At 39.9% G+C, this 24,731-nt stretch overlaps 1 protein-coding gene across 4 annotated transcripts in view; it reads left to right on the top strand.

Moving 5' to 3' along the window:
- MAST4 (microtubule associated serine/threonine kinase family member 4) overlaps positions 1–24,731 on the top strand; it is a 287,435-nt gene that overhangs the window by 45,113 nt on the left and 217,591 nt on the right. For all 4 annotated transcript variants that reach the window (XM_042028214.1, XM_042028212.1, XM_042028211.1 and 1 more), the window contains exon 2: positions 17,554–17,707. In XM_042028214.1, the coding sequence (XP_041884148.1) occupies positions 17,554–17,707 (154 nt within the window). The remainder of the gene's footprint in view (positions 1–17,553; positions 17,708–24,731) is intronic.

Below are 24,731 nucleotides of genomic sequence, written 5' to 3'. Positions count from 1 at the left end.
GTGTAATCCATAGCCTGGGGATGAAAATGCGCTTCCTTGAGCTGGCTTTTTGATGCAGCATACAATGTAGCCTTTCTCCCGATGTTAAATATTGGCTTGAAATGAGAGGAGGAAGTGAGTGGATAAATTGAGCATTTTATTCTTTGTTTCTTTCATTCCTTCAAGTGTGTATATCTTGGGGGATGCAGCTGTCCAGTCAGTGTCCTGTCGTTTGGTTTTGCTGCTCTGCTCTATTAGAAGGGGGGAAAGGTCTGCCTTTCTCTCGTAACCTCAGTTGTGGTAGGCTGTTCAGTGACTTGGTGAACATGTATAGGCTCAGCAACTGGTAAGGTGTCCAGTAGGCTCATGTCCAATTGCCTGTTTTTCATTACTCTTTCATCTCGTCTAGAGAAGCTGGAATCCTTTCCTTCTCTGGAGTCAGATGGCTTTCCAATATGGAACCAGCTGGAAGAGTTTGCTGCTGTTTGGGCAGTTGTCTTTTAGGTAGAGTCAGAGGAGAATTCTATCAATGAAGACAGTCTTAGGACCCTTAAGATCTTGGTTTAAGAAAGGTTATACTGCTGAATTCAATGCAGACATTCTGCTGGTCAGGCACTTCAAGATTTTTCTGTCAGCATCATCACATTTCATCTAAATATTTTTGTGATTGGGCCATCGGCTGTCCTAGAGGACCATTCTCTTAGTAGTGATGTTAACTACACATACTGCTGTTGTGAACACACACATCCATCTGTTGGCTGTCAAGGACTGCAGCCTCACATGCTGAACATCTCAGGATATCTTTCAGCAGTCTGTTCCTGAATATTTGCAGAACCTTAACTAAATGAGGAGAATGGGACAGAAATCTGAGATCAGATTTCTATTTTATGCTTCATTATAAAAATAAGTGGTTTACAGGCAGTGCATAATGAGCCGCATACCCTGAGGTCGTTGTTCTGGAGATAAAACACCCAGCAGTGCCAGTCATCTTATGGGAGCAGTAGAGAAGCATATCTGCAATACAAACTAGAGAATAATGAAGACTCAAATGGTAATATGAAAGTATAAAGTGTTAAACATTAGGAGGTTTGCATTGCTTCATTCCTGATTCTTCTTTGCCTAACAGTGGCCTTGAGCTGCTTCCTTTCTTGTACTTAGACCAGGAAATTAATTTAACTTCTGTAGTTACGGAAAATAGCATCCACTGTGGAAGCATAGTGGCTACTTGTGAAGATATGTGCCAAAGAGCTTGCAGTAGTGGATCCTGACTGAAGCTAAGATGCCTGTAAAGGGGGACAGATGAGCTTGAGTCAGGCAGGCAGGTAGAGGATGGAATTGCCTTTTCTGTCTTCTTGCAGATTCCTCTTTGCTTCCTCCAGACATCTGGGAAGTTTCTCCCCTGCCTGCCACTTTGGGGACGATAAGAGTATGGAAACTCTGAACCAGGAGCCTGAGCTAAGGTGTTAGGAACTTCTAAAGATTACTATGTTAATGAAATGCTGTTACAGAGAAAATATTTGTGTTAGTTTTGGTTTGCTGCTCCAGTCAGGATTTCTGCCAGTACTGTATTTCTTCATGAGGCTGTAATGTGTGTTTGAAGCTACAGCATGGTAGTAGCCTGGAAGAGATTTACGGTCCTTCACATTCTTTAGCAGTCATTCATGGAGAGTCTATTGTTTCATGTTAATCTTGTGTGACCTCCTGGCATGCTGGCAATGTAAGATGTGGGATTGTAGGAAAGGCCATTTAATTGATAGTCTTTGTATGGGGCATGAACAAATGTGGCGCAGCACCCTAAATCTTGCTGCATGCATATAGTTCTGTACCTTTGCATCTGCAAAAATAGATGAACCGGTAGTATAACCGGGGAGAGTATGGCTTGGGAATCTGAGTTAACATCCTACATATAAAGGATAATTTAGAGTGGTTACGTTTCTTATTAAACAGATACGCTATTTGTGCTAGTTCCTACATGATTTTATGAAATAAGAATAGGCATGTGTGCGTTTTCTATCCATTTTTTTTGTTGAAAGGTTGCTGATTTCATTGTCTTTGGACAGCACAGTGTGTAGTTGTTCGAGGAAGGAATTCTGGATTCTGTATTCCCTGGATGGGAAAGGACTGTGGGGGTAGTAGTCCTACAGAGTAGATCCCTAACTGAGATCTGGATACCTTGGTTTATGGCACAGTTCGATTCATAAAAAGGGCCTTGAAGTGTTTGGTATTGTCCTTCCTGGGGAGGAATGTGCTGCAGAAATATTGCATGGAGTTACTCCCTCCTGAGGGACTTTGATAGGGTATGCTGCTGATTGATTAGATGCTTGTAGTCTTCAGGAAACCAAATATTAAAGCTATATTCTGCCAAATCAATTAGATACTTAAACAACATTATTATTATTATCATGCAAAATATGGTCTGTCTTTCCCAAATAGGTAAGGTAACATTCAAGTATTAGTCAGAGGAAGTTTAATGATTGCTGAAGTATGAATCAGTGTGGCATTGCTTTGAGATTCAAAGATGTTTGCCCTCCTGTCCATAAACTACTTATTGTTACCAATAATTTTTTGAAGTTGATATGAAAATAAAGATGAGGTCATTAAGAAACCAATTTGTGTATCCCAATTGCTGTGTTTTACCTGTATTTTTATTCTAAATTCCAAGAGGGGAATGCATCAGTCATGGTTTAACCCCAGCTGATCACTAAGTACCACGCAGCTGCTCACTCACTCCGCACTGTCCTAGTGGGATGGGGGGGAAAATTGGAGAAAAGTAAAACACATGGGTTGAGGTAAGAACAGTTTAGTAATTGAAATAAAATAAAATATAGTAATAATAATCTTCATCTTGGCTTAAGATGATTCAGTGTTTTTCTTTTTTGTGAAATAGTTTTATTAAATAACTTTTAAATGCAGTATTAAAGATGTCCAGTTAATACAGCAGTTGAACATCACTAAAAAACTGGGTTAACTCCCACAGTGATACGTAGTCACACAAGTCATAAATTTCAAAGCTTTTAGCACGGCATGTTTTTCCTTGTGGAATCTCATTAGTATGGCTTAGCAAGATTGTTTTATTTGAATTTCAGGCTATGGTTTAGTGAATTACTGATACCTATCAGAATTGAAGAAACCAGCTAAAATGAAGTGAAACTGTACTGTAGGTGATAAAGATATATCCAAAGGAGATTCTATCTGTATATATAGATGAAACTAAGGAAGTGTTCATGATGTCATGTTAAATTATTCCAAATTGCTTCTCCTTATACTTGAGAGATCCTGAAAAATTAGATTGTGTGGTTCAAGAAAGAAGTTGTCTTGGGCCTTCTTTGTATGTATGACATGTTTGGTGCCAACATGTCAACTATTTGAATGAAAAAATGGTTGGTTTCCAGACAACTTTGACTCTGTATCTCATCATTTTATTAGCCTTTTCATCCCTTATTCTGGGTTTCAGTACTTTTAAATAAGATGTTCATTTTTCAAATCTGTGCTGTTACATGTTTTAGAAACTTTAAGTTTTAAACCATAGAAAAAACAGTATCTTTGCCCTCTAATAGCTTTAATTAGTTTTCAGATTTTGAAATGGTAAAAATGCTTCTGTATTTTGAAGCCACTGTGTGGAATTGTTCTAGTTGATAATCTCTGTAACTGTACACACATTAAAGGACTATGTGTGATTTAAAATTTCTGACATTGACTTAGACAACTTCTTTTGTTTTTTGAAAGACATAGGGTTTCATTATTTAGAATAAGAAGGTGTAACCCTGAGAATACAGGATGAGGTATGGTGCTTACTTGAAATGAGTGCACAAAGCTGATTTACAAGTCAATTAAAAGTCCAGCTGCCTTACAGGCAAGAGATATCGAGTAGTCCCTGATAACAGAAGGTGATCGACAGCACTCCCACTAGTAGAAAGTGCAAAGAAAGTTGAAGAAAGACCCTAACACAGTGTGAAACATCATGGGTAGAATTGTACTTTATTTTTTACTGAATCAGGTTACTTCAGGAAAATATTATTATAAAACCCTTCTCATTGAGAGGTTACTACCATCCTGCAGACATTGTAGTGCTTCTGTGCTGAGTCCTACAATGCAGACATTTAAACGAAACTTGCATTAAATTACTTATGAGATTCATGGTGATACCAATCAACTGCTATAATTTAGTATATGACTAATCCTTGTAATTTAGAGAGTTTTAAGTCATACTGAACTTCTGAGGAATTGTGTGTAAATCTCTGAGGTGATATGATCTATAAATAAATCTCTAAAAGGCATACATCTTTTGCTGTTGATTTTAGATTTTCTGTATGAGGGTGAAGAAACCATAGCAGCTCTAAACAATTAGTAAAAAATGCAGTTGTTTAGATTTGGATGCTTTTTACATGTCCATTTTGTGGTTCCCTACAACATATATACTAATGTCTGTTCTTTCAGATAAAATGTGTGATACATTCTGCTATCATTTCCTTGCCTAATGGGACTTAATATAGGATTTTTTTTAATCTAAGTAGAGTTCTTTTCTTCTCTCAGCCATTAATATAATTGTTTTAAATAGCTGGTTGTTTAATTGGAAAAGGCTGCATAAGAAAGACAGGACGAGTAAGGGTTAGTCTACTTAATAAGTGTAGGTTTTGCAATGGGGCTGTTTAGAATGTATGGACAGTTACTTGCTTAGATCATACATAGAATTAAATAGAGGGGTGGAGTATTTAAAATGATCCAGTGTCACCTCTCTGGTTACATTCTCACATGGTCTTCATGGTTTTTCCTAATTGTAGTACTACTTAAAGTCATCAGACTAAAAAAGAATAAAAATCTTTCTTAGGCCGGATAGTGTTAATAATCTGTTCTGGTAATGATAGACCTGGGTAAATTGTCTGAGACTGACAAATGGCAACTTAGAGATGATTTGAAATGCAGTGGAGGCACTTAAAATTACAAATATGGTTCTTGAGTATTATCCTTAACTACAAATCTGTGCCAAATGCGAATTGGATTGTGCACCCTTGCACCCAGATATTCTTACCCTTCTGATATTTTTTCTGCTAATTTTGCTGGTGAGGCTAAAGGAGAAGCATCCCAATCTCTGAATTCTGTGTTAGATGATGAGGGCAAAACTATAAAGCTATCAAATAAATGCCTTATTCTAGTTCACTTTCAAACGAGTTCAGGAAAAGGGTTTTTCATGGTAGCTATTGTTCGGTAACTGTGTGTGCTGTCTTTCTCAGCACTGAACGGGAAGAAAGAGATCAAAAAGCCCTTGTCTGCAAAGTCTCTTGTGGCGAGGCTGCATTATTTAAAAACTTAGGAGCATGTTAAAGGCAAACTCAGGAAAAACCTGCATTTTCTGAATGTGTCTCTGTTGCTTGTTAAGCTTAATTAAAAAATACAAGGAGATACACCTACCGGTAATTATCACTAATTTGTGCTCAAGGTCACACATTCACATCACTGGTACATTGATCAAATAAAGCGTTTCTTTTCTCAATCAGACTGTAAATTAACAATGCAATCCCTTCACATAAATAATCTTGCTTTCATCCTGCATTGATTTATGGATCAACTTCAGGTCCATTACATGCTGAGAACCTTTTACTCCAAGCTCATTTCGTCATGGGTTTCTCTCTTTTGTTTTGTACCTGCCTTGCATACATGTGTTGTGATTCCCTTTGATATGTTATTCCTAATGAAAGTGATGCTGAATTTGAAGCTTTATGTGGCAAAATGGATTATTTAGTATTTTAATAGTCTAAATAAAGAATAATAAATAGAAAATTTTTTTTTTACTTATTATGTGTAAAGATTTTATTACCCATTTTTATGAGTGTTGAGATCCAGTTTAAACCCAGAAGAGCAAAGAAAATTAAGTCTCTATGTATAAACCGGAAGGAACTTAGAAGGTTCAAAATATACCAAAAAACAAGATTAAAACCAAATGAGGTTAGATGTTGGTGCCAAAAAATTGATATGTTTTATTTAATAGTAAAAGAGGCAAAGAGAAGGAAAGAGGAAAGAAAGAAACAGAGAAAGAAGTGTGTGTGAGGGGCTAGGGGACAGGGAGAGGTGTCAGGGGTTAGGTGGAAGCATATCACCCATCTGCGGGTACCAGTCACGTCTCGTTGCTCCCGTCCATCTGGTCTGCTGGTGGTGAGGGTCCCCCGTCACTGCCACACGTGGCCACAGATTAATCCCACGGATTAATACACGCTGTGGGCAGGTGGGAACGCCCAGGTGCCTCCCTTGCAGGGGGCCAGTTTGGCACTGTCCCTTGCCACGCTGAGGGTCTGTTGCATCATCTCTGGTGTAGGGTCTGGGGACCCCTTTGGGGGGGTCCTGACCAGAGGCTTTTCCAACACACATCTAAAGCCTTTCTCCCCCCACCCTTTGGTGCGAGGGTCTGTGTGAGCCTGGCAGTGGAATAGCCCTGGAGCCATGATCTCCACTCCTGAAGTGTTAAGCTTGTGCTTTTTGAATGTCCCCAGCCCTGAGCTGTTAATTCATTTTATATTCATCAGCGAGTGGTCCAAGGCCTCTCAGAGCACCATTCAAGGTGTGGTAGTCTTCTCTGCAGCTTTTTTTTTTTTTTTTTTTTTAAACAGTAATACAGTTTTAAAAGTCCTTCATGAAAATGTTCAAGTCATACACTATTATATTTCAGTCTCTGACAGTGAGGTACTTGTGATTTCCTGTGGCTGGAATGCCCAGTTATACTTAACATCGCTTACTAGTTCTTAACACAATTCTTACTAGAAAGCTGCATTTCAGATGTGTTTTCCATTAGTCAGAGGAATAAGTTAATGAGTAGGAATTTTGTAAATTGCTGAGAAGGTCCCTCAAATGCTGCATTATGGTCAAGAAGCTCTTGCTGTGCTTGAAACAATAGTTTTTCAGAGCAGTTTGTTATGGGGAGCTAGTCAGTTGAACCAGGAATGTTTCAGCTTGCATTTTTATTTTTAATTTTGCTGTAACTGAGGGAAAAGTGAGACCTAATTGAGCATGGATGGGGCAGATAGACTTGAATAAACGATTAGTTTTCTGAGGCTTCCAGTGTGATGGAATAAATGAAACCTTTATAGGTAGTCTAGGAGCTCATTGGAGAATGTGAATGGAAATAGATTTCATAAAGAACTAAACTGCTTTTCCTTCATTAGTATTCATGGTATAACAAAAAACCCGCAACACACCACCTCTTTTCAGAGTATATATATTCTCCTCCGAAGTTTTTTTTTCCATGAGACAAATGATTATAGTGTCAACAGCTGATTAAGATGAATAGGCTTCTTTCTTGTGTATTTCAATTATTTTTTTTTCTTTTGAAAGTGACTTTGAAGGTTAGTTTTTCTAAATTTTCATCCTGCTAGTTAAAGAGCCAAAGCACTGGAGAGGTTTGAAAACGGTGTGTGTGGGGATGCCTTCATATGCACAGAGCATAAATACATCTTTCCATGCATTTGTCATGGATTTGTTGACCTGTAAAAAGGATTATTAAAATAATTAAGGATGAAAATTTTGCCTATAGTGTCTAAAATATCAAAGTTCTTTTCAGTTTGCTGTGTAGCTAATTCCTGCTTTCATTGAGAAATTAAGGAAATACTCAATGTGGCTAGTTTAATGTCTTTATCTAGAGCAGAGCATAGTGCATAGCTAATGCTACTAATGGCTCTGCATATGATAATAAGAAAATGAATACAGCCATAGCAAACTGAAGAACAAAAAGCTGCCAAAGAGGTGGCTTTATCCAGGAGAAGGTAAGAAAATAGTACTTTGTCACAGTATTAGTAACTTTTGTTTAAACTTGCTGGTTCCTACCGTTTTAGCTGAAAACTTTATTGTCTTTGTTCTCTCCCACTTCTCAAAGTAGATAAACCAGTGAAAACAAAACAACCCTCTGAAGTGTGTGCTTAGTGTTAGGAAGACGTGATTTTTTGCAACTGGCTCTTCCCTGCCCTGCCAAGTAGTTTCTTTGTGGGGACACAGCGGGAGTCAGCCACTGCTGCTCCTTTAGTGTCCATGGGCCTGCTGGAAAGGATCAGAGCTGCTGTGTTGATGCCTGCTCCTTAAACCTTCAGTGTCTTGTTATGTCTGAAATAGTGTGTGTGTGTGGGGGGGGGTTTCTGCTGCAGGTTTCCAGCTCTTGTCCCTTTGCCCCAGCAAAGGTGTTTCGCAGATCCCAGGAGCTACCCACCAGCTTTGTGGTTGGGTTGTGTCCTTGATTTCCCCCCAGACTGAATAGGGTGCTTCTGCCAGCTTTGTCTTGCTGCCTCCTGGCTTCTCTCTGGGTCTTTTGCAACAGGCAGATGTGGCAGTAGTCACAGCAAATTTCGCCACCATGGAATGCTTTTTCCTGACAAGATGGCCATCAGGACAGGGGCAGGAAGGGAGTATCCTTCCTGCTGCATAGCAGTGGCACGCACTGCTGCACATCTGGGCAGCTAAGGGTGGGTTTTCTTTTTTTATCTACTTTTGTCAGATCCCTTTTAAAAGCTGTGGAAGCAAAGGTAAATGTACATGAGCATGTTTTCTGATGCCCGGGCAGTGCTTAGAGGAGCTGTACCACTGCAGAAAGTGGGATTTTTTTTTTCCAGATGGTACCCTTGCAGCAGAGCTGAGTGGGTTTGTCAGACCCCTGGGACACTGCTCTCTGTTTTCATGCTGTTTTTTAGTTCACTTCTCAAACAGACTTCCTCACAGAATCTGCTGTGCTGGATCTGGTCCCTCTGTGTGCTTCCTAGTAGGGCTGACCTGTTGAGCTGCTGCAGCTTCATGCTGGCTGGCAGCCTGTTTGTGATGCTTTGATTTCACTTTTTTGGGAGTGCTGACAGTTTTTCCTAGTTTGGAAATGATATTTTTTGTCAGAAGCAAAAGGCCTTAGCACATCATGTGCATTCTTGAGAAGGTACCTGTATGACTGTCAGAATAACATGAAAAAGGGTTGATGTTACCCACAAGTAAAGTGCTCTATGTGATCCCATTTAACCATGGGTTGAACTATATTTATTTAGAACTCTGCTCTGGTTTTTGCTCTTGTTTTTAGATCCTGATACGATGTTTGCAGAACCTGCTATTTGTTAATCTTTTGATGTTTGTTAAAGCTGGGTGTGTAAATCCAAGGAGACTGAGGGCAGGCTGAGTTACTGGAGGCAGTGTCTTCAATGCAAATACTGTTGCTTCCTTTGTTTCCTGGAAAGGGAGCAGTCTTTCTCCGAGTCTGTATGTACCAATGGAGCACACAGGAGGCTTTCAAGAACTGAAGGACTCTGTCGTATTGTAACAAAACTGTTCAATCTTAACAAGGGTAAAGTAATAATTGGCTCAGACAGCAGTGTGCATGCATATTTATAGGCCACTTTTTGGCCTTGTAGAATACTGTAAATGCTGTGCTTCGTTTTCTGTGGAATTGTGTGTAAATATGTTTCTGAAAAAGCTTTGGATGCAAGCTGATTTTTTTTAACATAGCTGTAGCTAATACTTCAAATTTGTCTGAGTTGTATTTATTTTCTTTTAATTGACCAGACATCAGATAATGTTTTCAAGAAAAAATACAATTGTTTTAAGTGTGGATTTGCATTTCTAGAATGAGTGGGGAGTGGGTAGCAAGATAATGTGGTTATGTCTCTATTGATCCTTAGCAGAATTCTTAAAATGTTTCTTTACTACCTAGGATATGATAGGTAAGATGCTATGGAAAAACATCATGACTTTGTTTGCTGCTTCTCTTTATTTATGCAACATCATGTGTTCAGTATAATAAACTGGACAATTTTGAATAGTGACTTCAATTATAAGCACTGTGTTTCTGCATGTATGTGGGATGTAAAATCAATAAATACAATGGTTGGAAGTGATGCTTTGTGAATCGCAGAGCTTTACTGTGCTAAGGACATGTTTGCAGTGCCAGTTGCACATTGCAGTCATGTAAATCAAGTGTTACTGTATGAATGATTAGCAAATTTGCCTGTAAACAAGACCTTTTCTGTCTCTTATCCTTTTCAATCCACATTAAGCCTAGGATCTTACTTTCTGTCTGTGCCGTAGCTGACAGACTGGTGTTGCTGTCCTGACAAGGAAGCTGGAGGTCACGGGGGGAAGTGGGATAATCCAAGGCTTGCAGTCTAGGACTAGAATGGCAGATGTCACTAGGCTGGAGAACTAGTGAGATCTTTCAGCCCAAGCTGAACAAGACCTTTCCCATGGAGAGATGTGGGATAAATATTCACCTTCCTTCTTGATCTATGGTGGTGGAAAAAATATCTGCTTGTTTTTGAGGAATTGTGGTAGGAAGCGGGGCAAGAAATGGGATCTTTCCTGTCCATTGAAATCCTTGTAGCCTGTTGAGTCTTCCTTTGTATCCACTCTTTGCCTTCATTATCCATGGCTTCTTGGAAGTGATGCTGGTTTTTGGAGAAGTTTCCTTTTATCTCTGTGTGGTAAGTTATTTGTGGTTCTGTGTTCTACAGAGGCTGCTCTGAGAGATGTGAATATTCAGAATAATTGCATTGTTCTCCAAACCGTACTCAAAACTAAGGTGAATTAACATTGCTTGTGGGTAAAGGGAATGTAGAGTATTTCAACCATCAGCTGATATAATTGGAGCTGCTGACAGTCTTGTTCGGCTGATGTGTTTGATATAGGTTTGTGGACACTCATAGCCCTAGATTGCTCAGATTGCACCCACAAGCAGAATCCTTCAAAAGCTGACGTCGTCGTGACCAAAAGCAGTGGACTTGTGTCTCGGTTTTGAAAGACAGGTGTCTGCTAAGGAAGGCAGAGGCCCCCTTGAAGTGGCAGATATAACCCCTTTTCCCTCCAAGTTATTATATTTTGAAATCAAGAGCCTTTAGGCGAAGATGTGGGAAATAGGAATAACAGTTCTTTACTATATATATATATATATGTATATAACCAGTCAAACAAAACAACAACAACTATGGCAGTAACAGCAAACACAAACCCAGTGCCAGCCTTCTCGGCTGTCAGGCCCTTTCCCCTCGGGTGCAGTTCCGCTCGCAGCCGGCAGGGGCGCTGGCGGCTCCCGGTGAGCAGGGCAGGTGCGATGGTTCCCCCGCGGCTGCAGGGGGCGCTCCGGAGCGAGCTCGGGAAATCCGCGGCTCTGGTGCCCTGGGATCCCGGGGAGGGATGGAACAAAGGCTTCACAAACCCCTGGGCAGCTGATCCCGGGCTCTCAGGAACAGCAGGCTGAAACAGCAGGCTAGAACGGCGGCTGGAACGGCAGGGATGGACGCAAATCCCGGGTGGCAGGCGAGATGTATCCAGATGGGAGAACCCCACGGAGGCCCAGGCAGGCAGGGCGAGCAGGGCTACAGCGTAGCGAAAGCTCGAAGCAGCAGCGGGGCAGGGCAGCCACAGCCCGGTCTCCAGCAGGGCAGGGAAAGCGGCTTTTGGGGTCCCGGCGTTGCTTCCAGCAGGAAGAAAGAACGGCCAAAAAGAAAGAAGCAGCAGCTCCTTTCTCTGCAGCTTCTCTCTCCGGACGCTCAGAGTGAACTGACCCCACACCCAGGTGTAGACAAAGGAGTAGCCAGGCCCGCCCCACTCCCCTTTTTGTCTTTCTTAAGTACAGCTATTTGTCCCCTAGCAACATGCATATGGGAGAAAATTCCTTTAACAGGAAAAAAACTAAGACTAAACTAAAACCCCAACAACTTGTGTGTTGCAGACATGAGTTACTGCAGGACATCTGTGGAAATTTGGTTGCACCTCTGCTTGTGATGGTACTATAAGACAGAGTTCTCTGATATCTATACTACACCACTGTAGCATTTCTTCTTCAAGTCTAATTTGGCTCTACTGCATTCTTGTCAAGTTATCTGGAGTAACTAAACTGCAGTATGCTCTTAAATGACTAAAATGTATTTTAAAATGAATTCTAAGATGCTTTTGGAAGGTACGATCCTATCTGTAAATAAGATTATATTCAGTGTTGCTCTCTGTGTCAGTGCAGCTAATCAAAACTCACGTATCTGTGCCAAATGTAATTAGACTTAGGGAGGGTATTTAAATGATAAGAACATACCTCTCCCCCATGCCCAGCTGAAGTAAGTTTGTATAGCTTGCCTCAAAAAAATACTTTGCTGGGCTATTGTCTTCCAGCAACTGTGCTTAAAATGCTTGCGAAGAAGCTGGACAGAGAGACAGTGTGCTGAGAGGAACCCAGTGTAAATAACATGAAGAGATTGACTTATATCAAAGCAGACTACTAGGAGTGTAAGGGGTTAATCACTGTTGAACTAGTGGTGGGTCTTAGCTAGCTTGCTTCTGGCATAGCTTATGTTTGAAGATGCAAGAGACAGTAGGGATTTGTAAGGTTTGTGAAGCCATGCTCCTGTTAAGCATTTAACTTTACAATGAGAGTTTTTACTGAATGACTGAATCGCTCTTCAACACCAGGGAGGCTTCTGTACTTTTGTCTGCATAGGACTGGAGCCTGTTGCTTTCTCACTTCTTTAAACATCTGTGATTTGTCATATTTCTTGACAACATACTTAGAGTAATTTTCTTTCAGGACTTTGGGTTGATAATGGAAAAAACCCTAAACAGTAAAACCACACTGGATATTTTCTACTTTTGATACACTATATGTGAGAGTTTCCAGGTAATGCATCTCTTTTTTGGATTGGTGCCTGACTGGGGGAGATGTAAAATGGGTGATGGTGCACAGCCCTTTTATGGAAACTTTAGGACTGAATATGCATACAGAGCATGATCTGAGGTAGAGAGAAGTTGTGCTGCATTCAGGAGGAAGAAATGGAATTGCTTAATAGAACATCTTTGTTCATATTTTTAAGACTGAATACTTGACCACTATTTCCCAGTTTCTGTGGGAAGTAGAAGTATTGCCTGTGGAGCAATTGGGGGAGGTTGGAAGTGAAATATTTTGGACAGTGAAACCGTAGTGGGTGTTGCAAAAAAAAGTGGAGCTGATCAGATGAGTTCAGTTCTCATTTCAATTTAATTTTTATTGAGAAAAGACACTCCATGTTGCAACAGATCTCATCAGCCCAGAACAGTTTATTTTCCTTATCCTGGTCTTATCAGTGTGATTGTGTTCTCTTAGCATCATTCACCTTGTACCATGAATTTTCTCTCCTGAAATGCATTTTCCTTCTGACTGCCTCACTCCTCATTATGTACTCAGCTCAAATTGTGCTCCTGAACACTGATGCAAGGTCTTATTTTGAATAAGTTGTCATGTCCTTAATTTTCATAAGGACATGTGAGCTGATGTACTTGATGGGACTATTTGATGATACAATTATCAAGCAGAGAATTCATTCTAGCTTTAGAATAAATACGTGATGGTAGATAGGTGGATTTAATGCTACTGAGGTTTTAAAAAATATTAGTATAATCCTTTTTGAGTAGGTGAGCTGTTAAAAGTCCATAGTACAGTATGGGAATAATTTTCTTCAGAAGAATGTATCTGATTCTATTCACACAGAAAATTAATAGCTTGGAGATACAGAAAAAATTGTTTGAGAACAATTTGATTCTTGTATAACTCAAGGAGACTATCACTCAGATTGTTTCTATAGGATCTCTAAATCTACGTGTAGAAGTCTATGGTAAGGATATTTTGATACTCTGTTCTATGTAGTTTTTAAACCTTTCTCCTCTAATAATACTCATTGTTCCTTTTTGTAAGGTTCATAGGCATGAAGGAAGCAAGTAGGGTTTTGTTAAAGCTTCTATCTCCTAAATTTTGCAGTGCTTCTGTAGAAATTCTTCGTACCTATGACATAACATAGGCAGATTATTTTATTAAATGTATGTAAAAATGGATTGGAAGAAGTAAATGTTCTTCAGAGGTTGGAGTTTGCTGTGTGTTTTCTGTCTTTCAAAGTGCCTTTGTTGAGAAGGTGTTACTTAATGTTGGGGGAGGGAAGCTTTTAAATAAGTTAACTATCCATGCATTGTGAATATTAACAGCAGAGACTGGTGGCGAGATGTGCACTGATTAAAAATCCCTCTCTAAGCAGCCTGTATATGCTCTAAGGCTAACTTAACCCCTCCTTGTACTTTAGATACAGGGTACTCAAATACACTTGTTTTCACAGCTTTCATTTTTCACTGTTACCATTTTCTGGCTGAAGAATCCTGCCCTCTGTTATCCCTGTGCTCCTGAGGTCACTAGCATTTCTTTTCAAAGGGTGTTGAGAGAAGGGTATGGCTGCAGCCTGAGTGCAGTGATAAGACAGTGGGCAGAGCATGGGATAGCCAGATCCTCAAGGTGTAACATGAATGTGTGTCTGTTGGAAACTGCCTGCAGGGATACAGCTATTGTATTCCTTGCAACTTGGGGTCAAGCAAATTTGACAGATGAAATAGGGGTGCCAACCAAGCCCTGGTTATCAGCACATGTCCATATAGCTAGTAAGTAAATACAGTAGAGTGCTAATTGTGGATGGGCAAAACTGAGTGCTGAGTAGAAGCAGCTTAGGTAAAATTAGTTAAAATACCTCTGGTAGAATTTCAGCTGTCCTCTAGTTGCTTTAATGCTGTCCTGTGGACAGCAGTGTCTAATCTGTACCTGGTAAGATGCACAACTTGAACTCTCACAGTGTTCAGGTTCCCAGGTGGTATTTCAAATAAATATAACAAGTTTGAGTAGGTCTTGCTAGTTATTTACTTGAATTTGATATAATCTTCTTACTGAATGATGGTAGTGTCTTTTTTACTGAATTAACCACTTCGTAAAATTTGAATATGTAACATGTTACGCATCTTTAGAATCAGATTGTGGTCCAAGGAAGTAGGATTTAATGTTTTCTGTTTGTTTCCTTGGACTTGAGTGCTCTGCCTGGTAGGATGGGAAGGCAGTTCCATTGAGGGCAGAAAGCCTCTCATCTGCTGCAAAGACCTTTGCTTGATGTGAGGTTTGACTGGGGGCTATAAAACCCCTCTAGTTCTGGTACATGTTGCTGTCTATCCTTTGAGAGTAGCACAGGAAGGGAGCTTGCAAGCCTGGATACTTTCTGCAGTCCATTTCTCTCCTATTTCCCGGGTGTCCAGAGCTGTTATGTCAAGGCTATTAAAGGCTATATCCTTGTCTACTCTTCTTGGTTTACTGCAGTATCAGTTAGAATGTACAGACTCTTGTCAAATACACGTTTGACATGCTCTTAGGTTATTTTGGCCCTTTGGAAGCAAAAATGAGTCTTTGGATAGCTTCCAGATATGCTTTGTTGATACATGTATAATTGTTCCTGTGAAGCAGGAGTTGGCCATCAATACGAAAATACTAAATCTTGTAGTTCCAGGTTGTTTCTTTGTAGTGTTAGACTTTATAAATGTCTTTTGGTGTGCTAGAGTCACTTAGCAACAAGGGGGCAAGAGAATGCTGGCAGGGCATTGGTGTTAAAACTATGAGCTAATGGGGGCTAATATTTAAACTGTCTTAGCTCTCAAACATATTTTTCTGAAGCTGGGAAAGCATCTTAAATTATGAATTAAGACCTAGATGGTACTGTGCTGGTTTGTACTACAGTGCTGTCTTAAAATTTCTTCTGACACCCTGAAAGCTGTGAAAATAGAGCACAGCTTAATTGGAAATAATGACTTTAAATCAGACTGCATGTTGTGGAATGTACAAGTCTATTCATTGTGGGAGTCACTTGAACAAACATAAAGGTTGAATACCTGGTTAAAAGGGGAAAAGATGAGAGGATGGAAGATGCAAAATTCTGTTATGTTGGCTTAAGTGCTCATGTGTAGGGAGCTTAGTGCATGTATTGATTTTTTTTCTCCCCTTCTGTCATTTAAAAGTTTGATGAATCCTAGTTCAGGGAAAAAGAGATTTAAAATGTGGTTGGTTACTTTGAAGTGTGAATCTGTTTTAAGAAAGAGCATGAATTTTTGCCAGTAACTCACCTAAAACCTTGATGGGATCATGTCATCTTCAGATGCTTGGACTAATTTGGAGTCTAGAACTAAAGCATCTCAGGGATCCATCCATCCATAAGCAGTTTGAGTATTTGCTTTTGGACTTAAATGAAAGACTCTGAAAATGGTGTTTTTTTAGAAGTCAGCTCTTGTCAGTTGCCTCCTTTTTAAAAGAGTAGTTTGTATTTAATTTGTAAATTCACCTTGTGAGGTATCTTAGAAGTTGTAAATACAAATATTTGTGATATGTCTGTGTTTGTGAAAGATAAATAGTAACAATGGTTAAGTAAATACTCTTTGTGACCCCAAAACCACTCATTTTAGGAAATTGCTAAAGGCATGGGCTGTGAGTTAGTCAAATACTTCAGTGTCTGTTATGAACATGAATGAGCCTTAATATACTGAAGAAGCAGAATCAGAAATCAATTGCATTTCTTAATGCTTTGGAGTGTATGTACACTTCCAATTAACTGCAGATTTGATTAAGGAAACCTTTAAAACAAACCCCAAAACAATAACTAACCTGAAATATTAAATACATAGGGAACTAAACATGGGATTCAAAATGCTTTGTAGGGAAGACAGTACATTGCTGTGGGATTAACTGTAAGCAAAAATGGGCTTTGCTGTGCAGCTTCATCAGTGTTTCTGGTGACCTTGACTCCTTCCTTTCAGTGGACAAAGAGGATGAAGGAGTCAGGTATGCAGGTGATGTGTAGATTTTCTGGCTGATAAGTCTTGGTACACGAACTGTAAAAATCTAAGACTTAGACGTGCTTGGCTTCCTAAAAAATTGTAGTGAAAATTAGGGTTTAAATATTGCAGAAAAAAAATTTGAAGGGTTTTTCAAAATAATGACACCATGCTACTGCAGCAGTTTGAGGAGAAGGATGGTTGTTAAACTTTTTTCTACTTTGTATACTTGTATATCCTACTTTTTTGTACTTTCTTTGTATTTGCTCACATGCATTTTGTGTTCTTTTTGTGGATTTAATCAAATGTTGAGACATTAGATGTATTGTAAAGACCAGGCAGCTAAAATGTTGTGTGGGAATGATGACAGGAACCCAGTTTGAAGAACAAGAATCTATATTTCCACTTAACTTCAAAGTCAGTGTAAATGAATGCTTCTTTTATAAACAGAATAATTTAATTTTTTTCTCACCAGCTTTGATAAATCTGTTTGCTATTATTTCCCTGGACTGGGCAGTGGTTTTCACTTTGTTGATAGTGCAGTGCCATCTAGTGACTGCTGACATGGATGTAGGGAAAAATCGTCAAAGAAAAACGTTCAAGGAGCAGGTCGCTGCCTGGAATAGGTTTCCAGATCAGGTGGTTCGCAACTGCAGAAAGGCTGCATTATGGAAGGTTGAGTAAGCTTAAGTATGATCCCTTACACCTTTAGAGGGGACCTCTATAAAAACTACTTCTTGTGTGAGAGTGATTGGAGGTGGTGTGAGCTGTTCAAGAAGAGGATGGCTTTCTTGCACAGCCAGACACAAATCTGGCACGTGCAAAATACTTATTTTTAGTTAGCAAATTAGTTACTTTAAGATCTTTGGGATCTCTTTTTCCCAAATGTTGTCATAATCTTTAGCTGAAGATGTTTTTTCTTTCAATGAAGATAAGCATTTTAAACAGTACAGTTATATTTTTTTTTCTATTTCTTTGCAGCTTGATCACATATTATCACCCCCACCTATGCCTTTTCGAAAATCCAGCAGTCCTGAGGTGTCTTCTGGCCTTGGAAAGTCTCCTAAATTTAAGAGGCAGTTGAGTGAAGATGGGAGACAGCTCAGAAGAGGAAGCCTTGGAGGAGCTTTGACTGGTAAGTAATGTCACCTGGAGATTTAGCACTTGCGGAGCTGATGGCAACTTGACCCCTGGTGTTTGCCTTGTGGCTGAACTCCTTAGGGTAGATGTGAGCTCCACCTGGAGTTTCCGTAAGTCTCTTCCACGTGGGTTCCCTGACAGCGAGATGAGTTGTGTTTGAGGTTCTGCCTCTATGGGCTGTGGATAGGTGGCCAAGCACAGCCTGAAAATGACCCCTATCTTGAGATTTTCATGACTGCGGCGTTTATTTTGCTGACTCATGGGCATCCATCCATGGGATCACATATATCTTGTTTCCTCAAGGAGTTGAAGTGCACGGATTACAGAATCACAGAATGAACTAGGTTGGAACAGACCTTTGAGATCATCAAGTACAGCCTATGACCTAACACCTCCTCATCAAGTAAACCATGGCACTGAGCGCCACGTCCAGTTTTTTTTTTAAACATATCCAGGGATGGTGACTGCACCATTGGCCTGGGCAGATGATTCCAGTGCCCAATCACTCTTTCAGTGAAGAATTTTTTCCTGGCCTCTGACCTAAACTTCTCCTGGCGCAGCCTAAGACGGTATGGTCCCTTCAGACTTGATTTCATTAAAGAAAAAGCAGTTTAGCCTCATTTATGTGGTGGAATACTCAAAGGGGAGGAACAGGATTACCAGCTAGCCACAGGCTGTGGACTGCAGCTTCTCCTCTGTGGAGCCATGCAGAGGTAGCAGGATGCTGGAGGGGGGGCTCAGGCCCTCCCTGCCCCAGTAGCATCTTCCTAGATACTAGGTGCTGGTATTGTGACTGTTTACTGGGAGCTCTGTGGCTGTGATGGTCACTGAAGACTGATTGATTTTGATTATGGAGCAAATTGAATATAAAAAAATAGGGACTTGGTGTATTTCAAGAAAAATAAATTTTAAATTCACTAGAATTTTAGTTAAGTGTGTTCCTAAATACCTAATGGTTACCAGTTTGAAGAATTTGTTGTACTTGGCAAGAGGGACAGTAGATTTTAGTAATTTTACTGGAAGATAGAAATTTCACAGAATAACAGAATATGCTGAGTTGGAAGGGACCCACAAAGGATCATAAAGTCCAACTCCTGGCCCTGCACAGGACATCCCCGAGAATCACACCATGTGCCTGAGAGCATTGTCCAAATGCTTCTTGAACTCTGTCAGGCTGGTGCCATGACCAGTTCCCTGGGGAGCCTGTCCCAGTGCCTGACCTCCCTTGGGTGAAGAACCTTTTCCTGATACCCAACCTAAACCTCCCCTGTTTCAGCTTCACTCCATTCCCTCTGTCCTGTCACTGCTCACCAGAGATAAGAAGTCAGTGTTTGCCCCTCCACTTCCCTTCATGAGGAAGTTGTTTTGCGTGTCAAAGTGCTGTCAATTGATATTAGAATCAAGCACATGAAATTCAGGTTAGAGGAAGCTGAAAAGGTGTTTACTTGAGATAGGACTGTTCTCTGCCTCTAAATTCTATGCATTGTTCAGAGCTGTTTTCACCTGGGCATGAAAAATGGTTCCAAAGTGGATAGAGCTGACTCTTCTGCTGTAAATGTCTGAAGAGTACTTTTAGAGTATTGGCTTTTCTCACTTCCCTCCTACCCCTTTCCGTAACATTTCCCTGGAAGAAGCTCCAAGAATATAGCAATATATATATAGCAATACCTCTCTTTGTATTCACCAGCTTAAAATCACCTACAAGGCTTCTGGTACAAGACCAATAATTTTGTCCTTAGAAACCTAAAGTACTTAAAAAATTGAACTGTCTCACTCTTTATTTGAAGGAAAAACATATGCTACTACCAGAATTTCTTGTATCATGTCATCACATAATCGTTGCTCTGATTTTTAGTGTCACTATGGTAAGAGCCGTCATTTCCCTTGCAACTTAATTTTTATCAAAAGTTGTTATGAAGCTTTCAGAAACAGTGGAAGAGTGTTTGTGATCCATATGGGCTTTCGTGAAAGATAAGTGACCTGCAGCAGACAAGTGTCAATTTTGGTAGCCATTTCAGTAAACTCTCCCGGCAGCTCTGGGGTGTTACAGCTCTGAAAGCTTGGAGTGTAAATCAAACTACAGTTTTACTGAAACTAAAACTGCCACCATACTTATTATTTCAGCAGGAGCTGTGGTGTGTTTTTTTAATTTTGTTTGTGTTTAACTTTAAAGTGGAGTGGTGGTCTTTAAAAATTGATCTTTGCCATTTAAGCCATGCAGATAAAGCGGAAGAAGACAGCCTAATCAAAACCAAATGTAGCACTTGTGCTCTGCTGCCATAGTCTTTATCTCTGTGCTTGAATTACTGCTTGAGGCCTTTATAAAGGGAAATGGATATGCTTTTTGTCTGCATCCAATATGTTGTGCAGGGTCTCATGTCAGGGTTTAGGAATATAGTGTGCAATGATGTTAAACTGCTTTATTACCAATGCACTTTAAATGAACCTGAATACCTTTGGGCTTTGGTATATTAAAATAGTTTAAATATCTTAACACCTTTCATGATACTGATTAAATTAATCAAACTCACTGTGATGACAGAAAGTTCTTTATATTCTTTTGGGTTTTTTTTTTGCAAATGTTTTAAAGAAACCACTACAGATAGGGAACTAATTCCTAAAGTTGTTTCAAATGTTCAGTAATCTGAAGTTAATAATTTCAGTGTTGCTTTGGTCGTGTGTTTACATACCTTTTCTTGCATACTGAAGTTTTGGGGGTTTTTTACATTTCTTTAAGGATTAAGAGTGATTTGCTGCTCTGGTTTGAAACTACAAGAATCACAGTGTCATTAAAAAAAAAATAAAAGGAAGAAGTGGGGCACAAGAAATCTTGCTTTTAAGGTGAGCTGACACGTGCTTTGTAAGGGATTACTTCTGTGCTCACATATTCCCTCCCAAATTTGTTTTACTGTTTCTGGAAACATATTCTTGTCCTTAAAGGGGGAAAAGTATTTGGAGGCCTGTAATTAGAGAAAGTACTTGATCTTTAATATCACTGTGCATTGATTACTGTCTTCCTTTATTCTTTCTTCTCTTTTGTTACTTTTAATACCCCTCTAAGTGCTCTCTTAACAGTGGGTATCAGTTTATTGGAAAATAGTCCAGAAGAGTATCTTTGAAATTATTTACAGTTCAGTCTCTGCCTCTGCTTTTAAAAATGTTCAGCTCCTAAAATACATAAGGTGGGAGTAAGTGAAGCAAGAGAGAAGACTCCTAGCTTGCAAATTTGTGGAATATTTTTACGCTGGTGTGTGTTGCTCACTCCAAATGTTAGAAAAGTGAATTGTACTGTGTATGTTACTTTCCCTTTCTTTGGCTGTTAAAAACATAGTATTGTTGAGCCATAGAGCATAAGCAGTATTAACAATGAAAACAAACAAACCAAAATTTATTTGTTTATATAAAATAGGATAGTTAATTCCTGTAGGGCTGAATACTAATACAGGTAAATAGATAGGGGTTTTATCTCTGGGAATAGATCCCAAATAAATGAGTTTATTGGGCTTTACAGGAGGGAATAATGTTATGCAGGACATATGAGAAGAAATAAAATCTGTATTGTTGCAATATATTGAATGAGACTTGCAAAACCTGAAGGATTACAGTTACTGAGAACCTACTACACTGAATTGGCTGAAGTAAATTACATATGAATATGAGAAAAATTGAGAATGATGTACTGGGTCTTTCCAGTTGGAAATCAACACAAGGGAGAAGAGGGTTGGAAACCTGCAGAGGTGGGATAGAAACTGAAATTATTTTTGACACAGCTTCAGGGAGACTGGAGCCAAATTTTTTCCCCTAAGTTGCATAGTTTTAAGCAATCCAGCAACCACGTGTTTTCAGTGACAAGCAAAGAATGCTTTTCAAAGTAGAAGGAAAATTAAATCAATGTTTTTGAGACTAAATCTACTATTGCTTTGTGGTGAAAATTGCTACACAGTCACTAATTAAAGTTTGTCCGATAAAAGAAATGAATACTGGTTCCTGGAGATACCATGCTCCTGTATTTTGGAAAAGTCTCTTCAATACAATTGTTGCAACAGTATTGCTTTCTTTAATCTTCATTGCCATGGAGGAAGACTTCTGGAAAAACAGAGACTGAGTTTGGGATGGAGTGTATAGCATGTGGCCTGCTATTAGTCTAGCAAATCTGCCTTAATAGTTCTTGTTGTGAAGTGCTAACAGTCCTGTTTAATAGAAAGACAAGATGAAAAATAGTATTTCATAACTGTGGTTGCTAAACATAAACTTTCATGAGCTGAAACAATCTCAAGAGTAAAAGGATTTGAATGTAATTTATGACCAATTCATCTTTTAATTTAAAAGGCCATGTTTCCAACAAGTTATAAAGTTTTGGGTAACATAATCACGCTATAATCAGTATTTGCCTTTTTCTCTTCTGCTGTGTCCTAACTTCTCTCTGCTCCACATTCTCCCTTCCCTGCATGAACACATGCCCATAACAGTGCTTGCCACACCCTCTGTCTGGGAAAGTAAACTGGATCTTTAGAAGTTCTGCTTGTGCCACAGACAGTGTAGAACACAATCCTCGCACATGCTGTTGAACTGCAGGATAAGCCCTGCCACAAAGCTGAGGTGTAACTGCTTGTTTCATAGCCCTAGGTCAGATACAGAGGGAAAAGAGGATTGCTTGAGAGGGATGCTGGTGCCCTCTGGGTGCAGGGGCATTGGAGGTGTGCTAGACAAATTTGAGAGGAAAGTATGGTTAGCTGAGATCAGCTCTGTTATTCTTGGGACAATAGACATCTGTTTAATACACATGTATTTAAATGCCTCTTGCTGTAGCTGTAGATTGCCTTCTTAAGGATTCCTAGTGGTGCACAGACTGGGACTTTAAAACTTGTTTCGAATTAGGAGAAAAGATGTTTAATTAAAAAGCTGCTTTTCTGTGGTGGCTGGTTTTCTTGATCTGCACAAACTTCAAAGGGCTGTCTATAGTTAGAGGGTTTTTGACTTAAATTGTCTACAGATTTTAGTTTGCTGTAATAGAGATGCTTATAGAATCCATAGCAGAAGGTAATGTGAAAGGATGAGAAATTAAATGAGTTTTTACCATGGAGAGGGTTAACCTGGCAAATCACTCGGACAGGCACAACAAATGGCCCTTACTTTCATGTCCCGCTGCTGCTCCTCGCTTTGCCCCGTGGTGGGCAGTGCAGCCCTGTTCTGTCTTCTCAGCTGCTGTGCAGCATTTGGAGATTGCTTTCTCCCTTTCTGCTTCTGAAAGATATGAGAACATATTTCTGGGAAGAATTCATATTTTGGAGAGTGCTGCAGCTAACTCCATTGTTTCTATACTGTACTGCTAAGCTCTGCCATTACAGACAATGAAAAAAATACACTTTGTTACCTATGGTTTGAACTTCTTGTCTTGGCTACTGTTATCAATAACTACTTGGGAAAGAATTCCTGCTGGGGTAATTGTGTCTAACTGTGGTAGGGCTGTTACCGGCTAGGTTTATATTGATCTTACACAAGTACAGGTAACATAATACATACAAATTTCATTTTATAGAATCTTTAGTCCAAGGATCCTAAAGCACTTTACTTTTGTAAAATTACTTCATGTTCTTCTGATCACATATTGTCTACAGATCACGAAGAGCTAAAACCAAAAAAATCTTGTGATTTATACATTTTTAATATTCTTGCTTTGGTCAGCTTTCCACCTCTGAGTCATCAGTCATCCAAATATACTCAACAATTGTTGTTATTCCCATATAATTAATCTGTGTTTGACTTGAAATGAATTTGGGGGTTCTCAGTCTGTTTTTTGCTTCAGAGATTCATCACTCTGCTAACACTAATTAGCAGAAAGATCAACAGCTTTATGGTCCCTGAAAAACAAGCTGTTGTCTTATCCATGGGTTGGCATGTGCTGGCAGGACTTGGAAGAGGAGATTTTCCCCGTTCATACAGGGGAGCAGTTGGCAGTAGCAGAATTTTCACAAACATTGGGCTGTATAAATTATGAATATTGTTGAAAATGGAGATTAGCTCATTAAGTGTTACAATGTCAATTGTTTGGTTGACAACCAAGTTGTCTTGGTGAATGGGGAAAGCTGAACTTGTACAATCATGTGATTTGTACCTTGAAACCTCTTTGGGAATGGGACCTTCCCATTATGTACAACTGCTTATTATAATGATGATGTGATTTAAAAAAAGGATTATTTCTATTAATGATGGCCGCTTGGTATAGGTAAGAGGAAGTGTTCCGTATTTCCTGTGTACATAATCAAAATTTCTTCCTGTTGTGGAAGGAATTATACATATTTACACCAGGAATGTATGACTACAATACATGATTACACCACTGCATGAAAAGCCCTGTGTCTGGGTGTACTCCTTTGGCCTGCCCCCAGCCCCAGAAGCTGGGGTGCTGTAGGATGTGGGGTAAGAATGACTGCCAGTGCCAAAGCTCTATCAGGTTCACCTTTTAATATGAAATTTTACTTCCTGCATTTTCTTCCCCTCTTAGAGCAGAAGTATGTTTCAAAATGGCTTTCGTTGTGATGCATGTCAGGACTGGATGTATGTTGGGGTCCCTCCCCTGCCATGGAGCCCTGGGAGAGGGGCCCTGAGGGCACAGACACGGGGTTTCCCTGCCCCGGGTCAGCCTCGTTCCCTTTGGTTGGTTTGTGTTCCCTGCATGGGCAGAAGGACCCTTGGTCAGGACTGGAACAGTTCCTGGGCAGAGCCCCAGCTATCAAGAATCTGTCTGTCCATATATATTTCCTTTCCACGGGACTCCTGGTTTGATATATGTATGTTGCAGGATCCCCAGTGCAACAGATGTACACAGTTCAGAAAGCCTTTTCAGCTGCAGCTGCCTGAGGGCTGTGCCCGACAGCAGCAGAGGGAGAGTAGCAGCCCAGCACAAGTACTAACACCACTCGGCTCTGGGCAACAGAGGTGGGACGGTTCAGCTGCCATGTGTGCATGATCACAAGCACAATATGCTTCATTCACTGCCTACCCAGAGTGTATCTGGC

The sequence above is a fragment of the Corvus kubaryi genome, unplaced genomic scaffold (genome assembly GCF_017639235.1).
Source record: "Corvus kubaryi isolate FWS band 111438036 unplaced genomic scaffold, C.kubaryi_AGA036_p1.0 37308, whole genome shotgun sequence".
Classification (NCBI taxonomy): Eukaryota; Metazoa; Chordata; class Aves; order Passeriformes; family Corvidae; genus Corvus; species Corvus kubaryi.
Note: the sequence above shows the minus strand (reverse complement) of the source record. Positions and strands in the feature narration are given on the sequence as shown.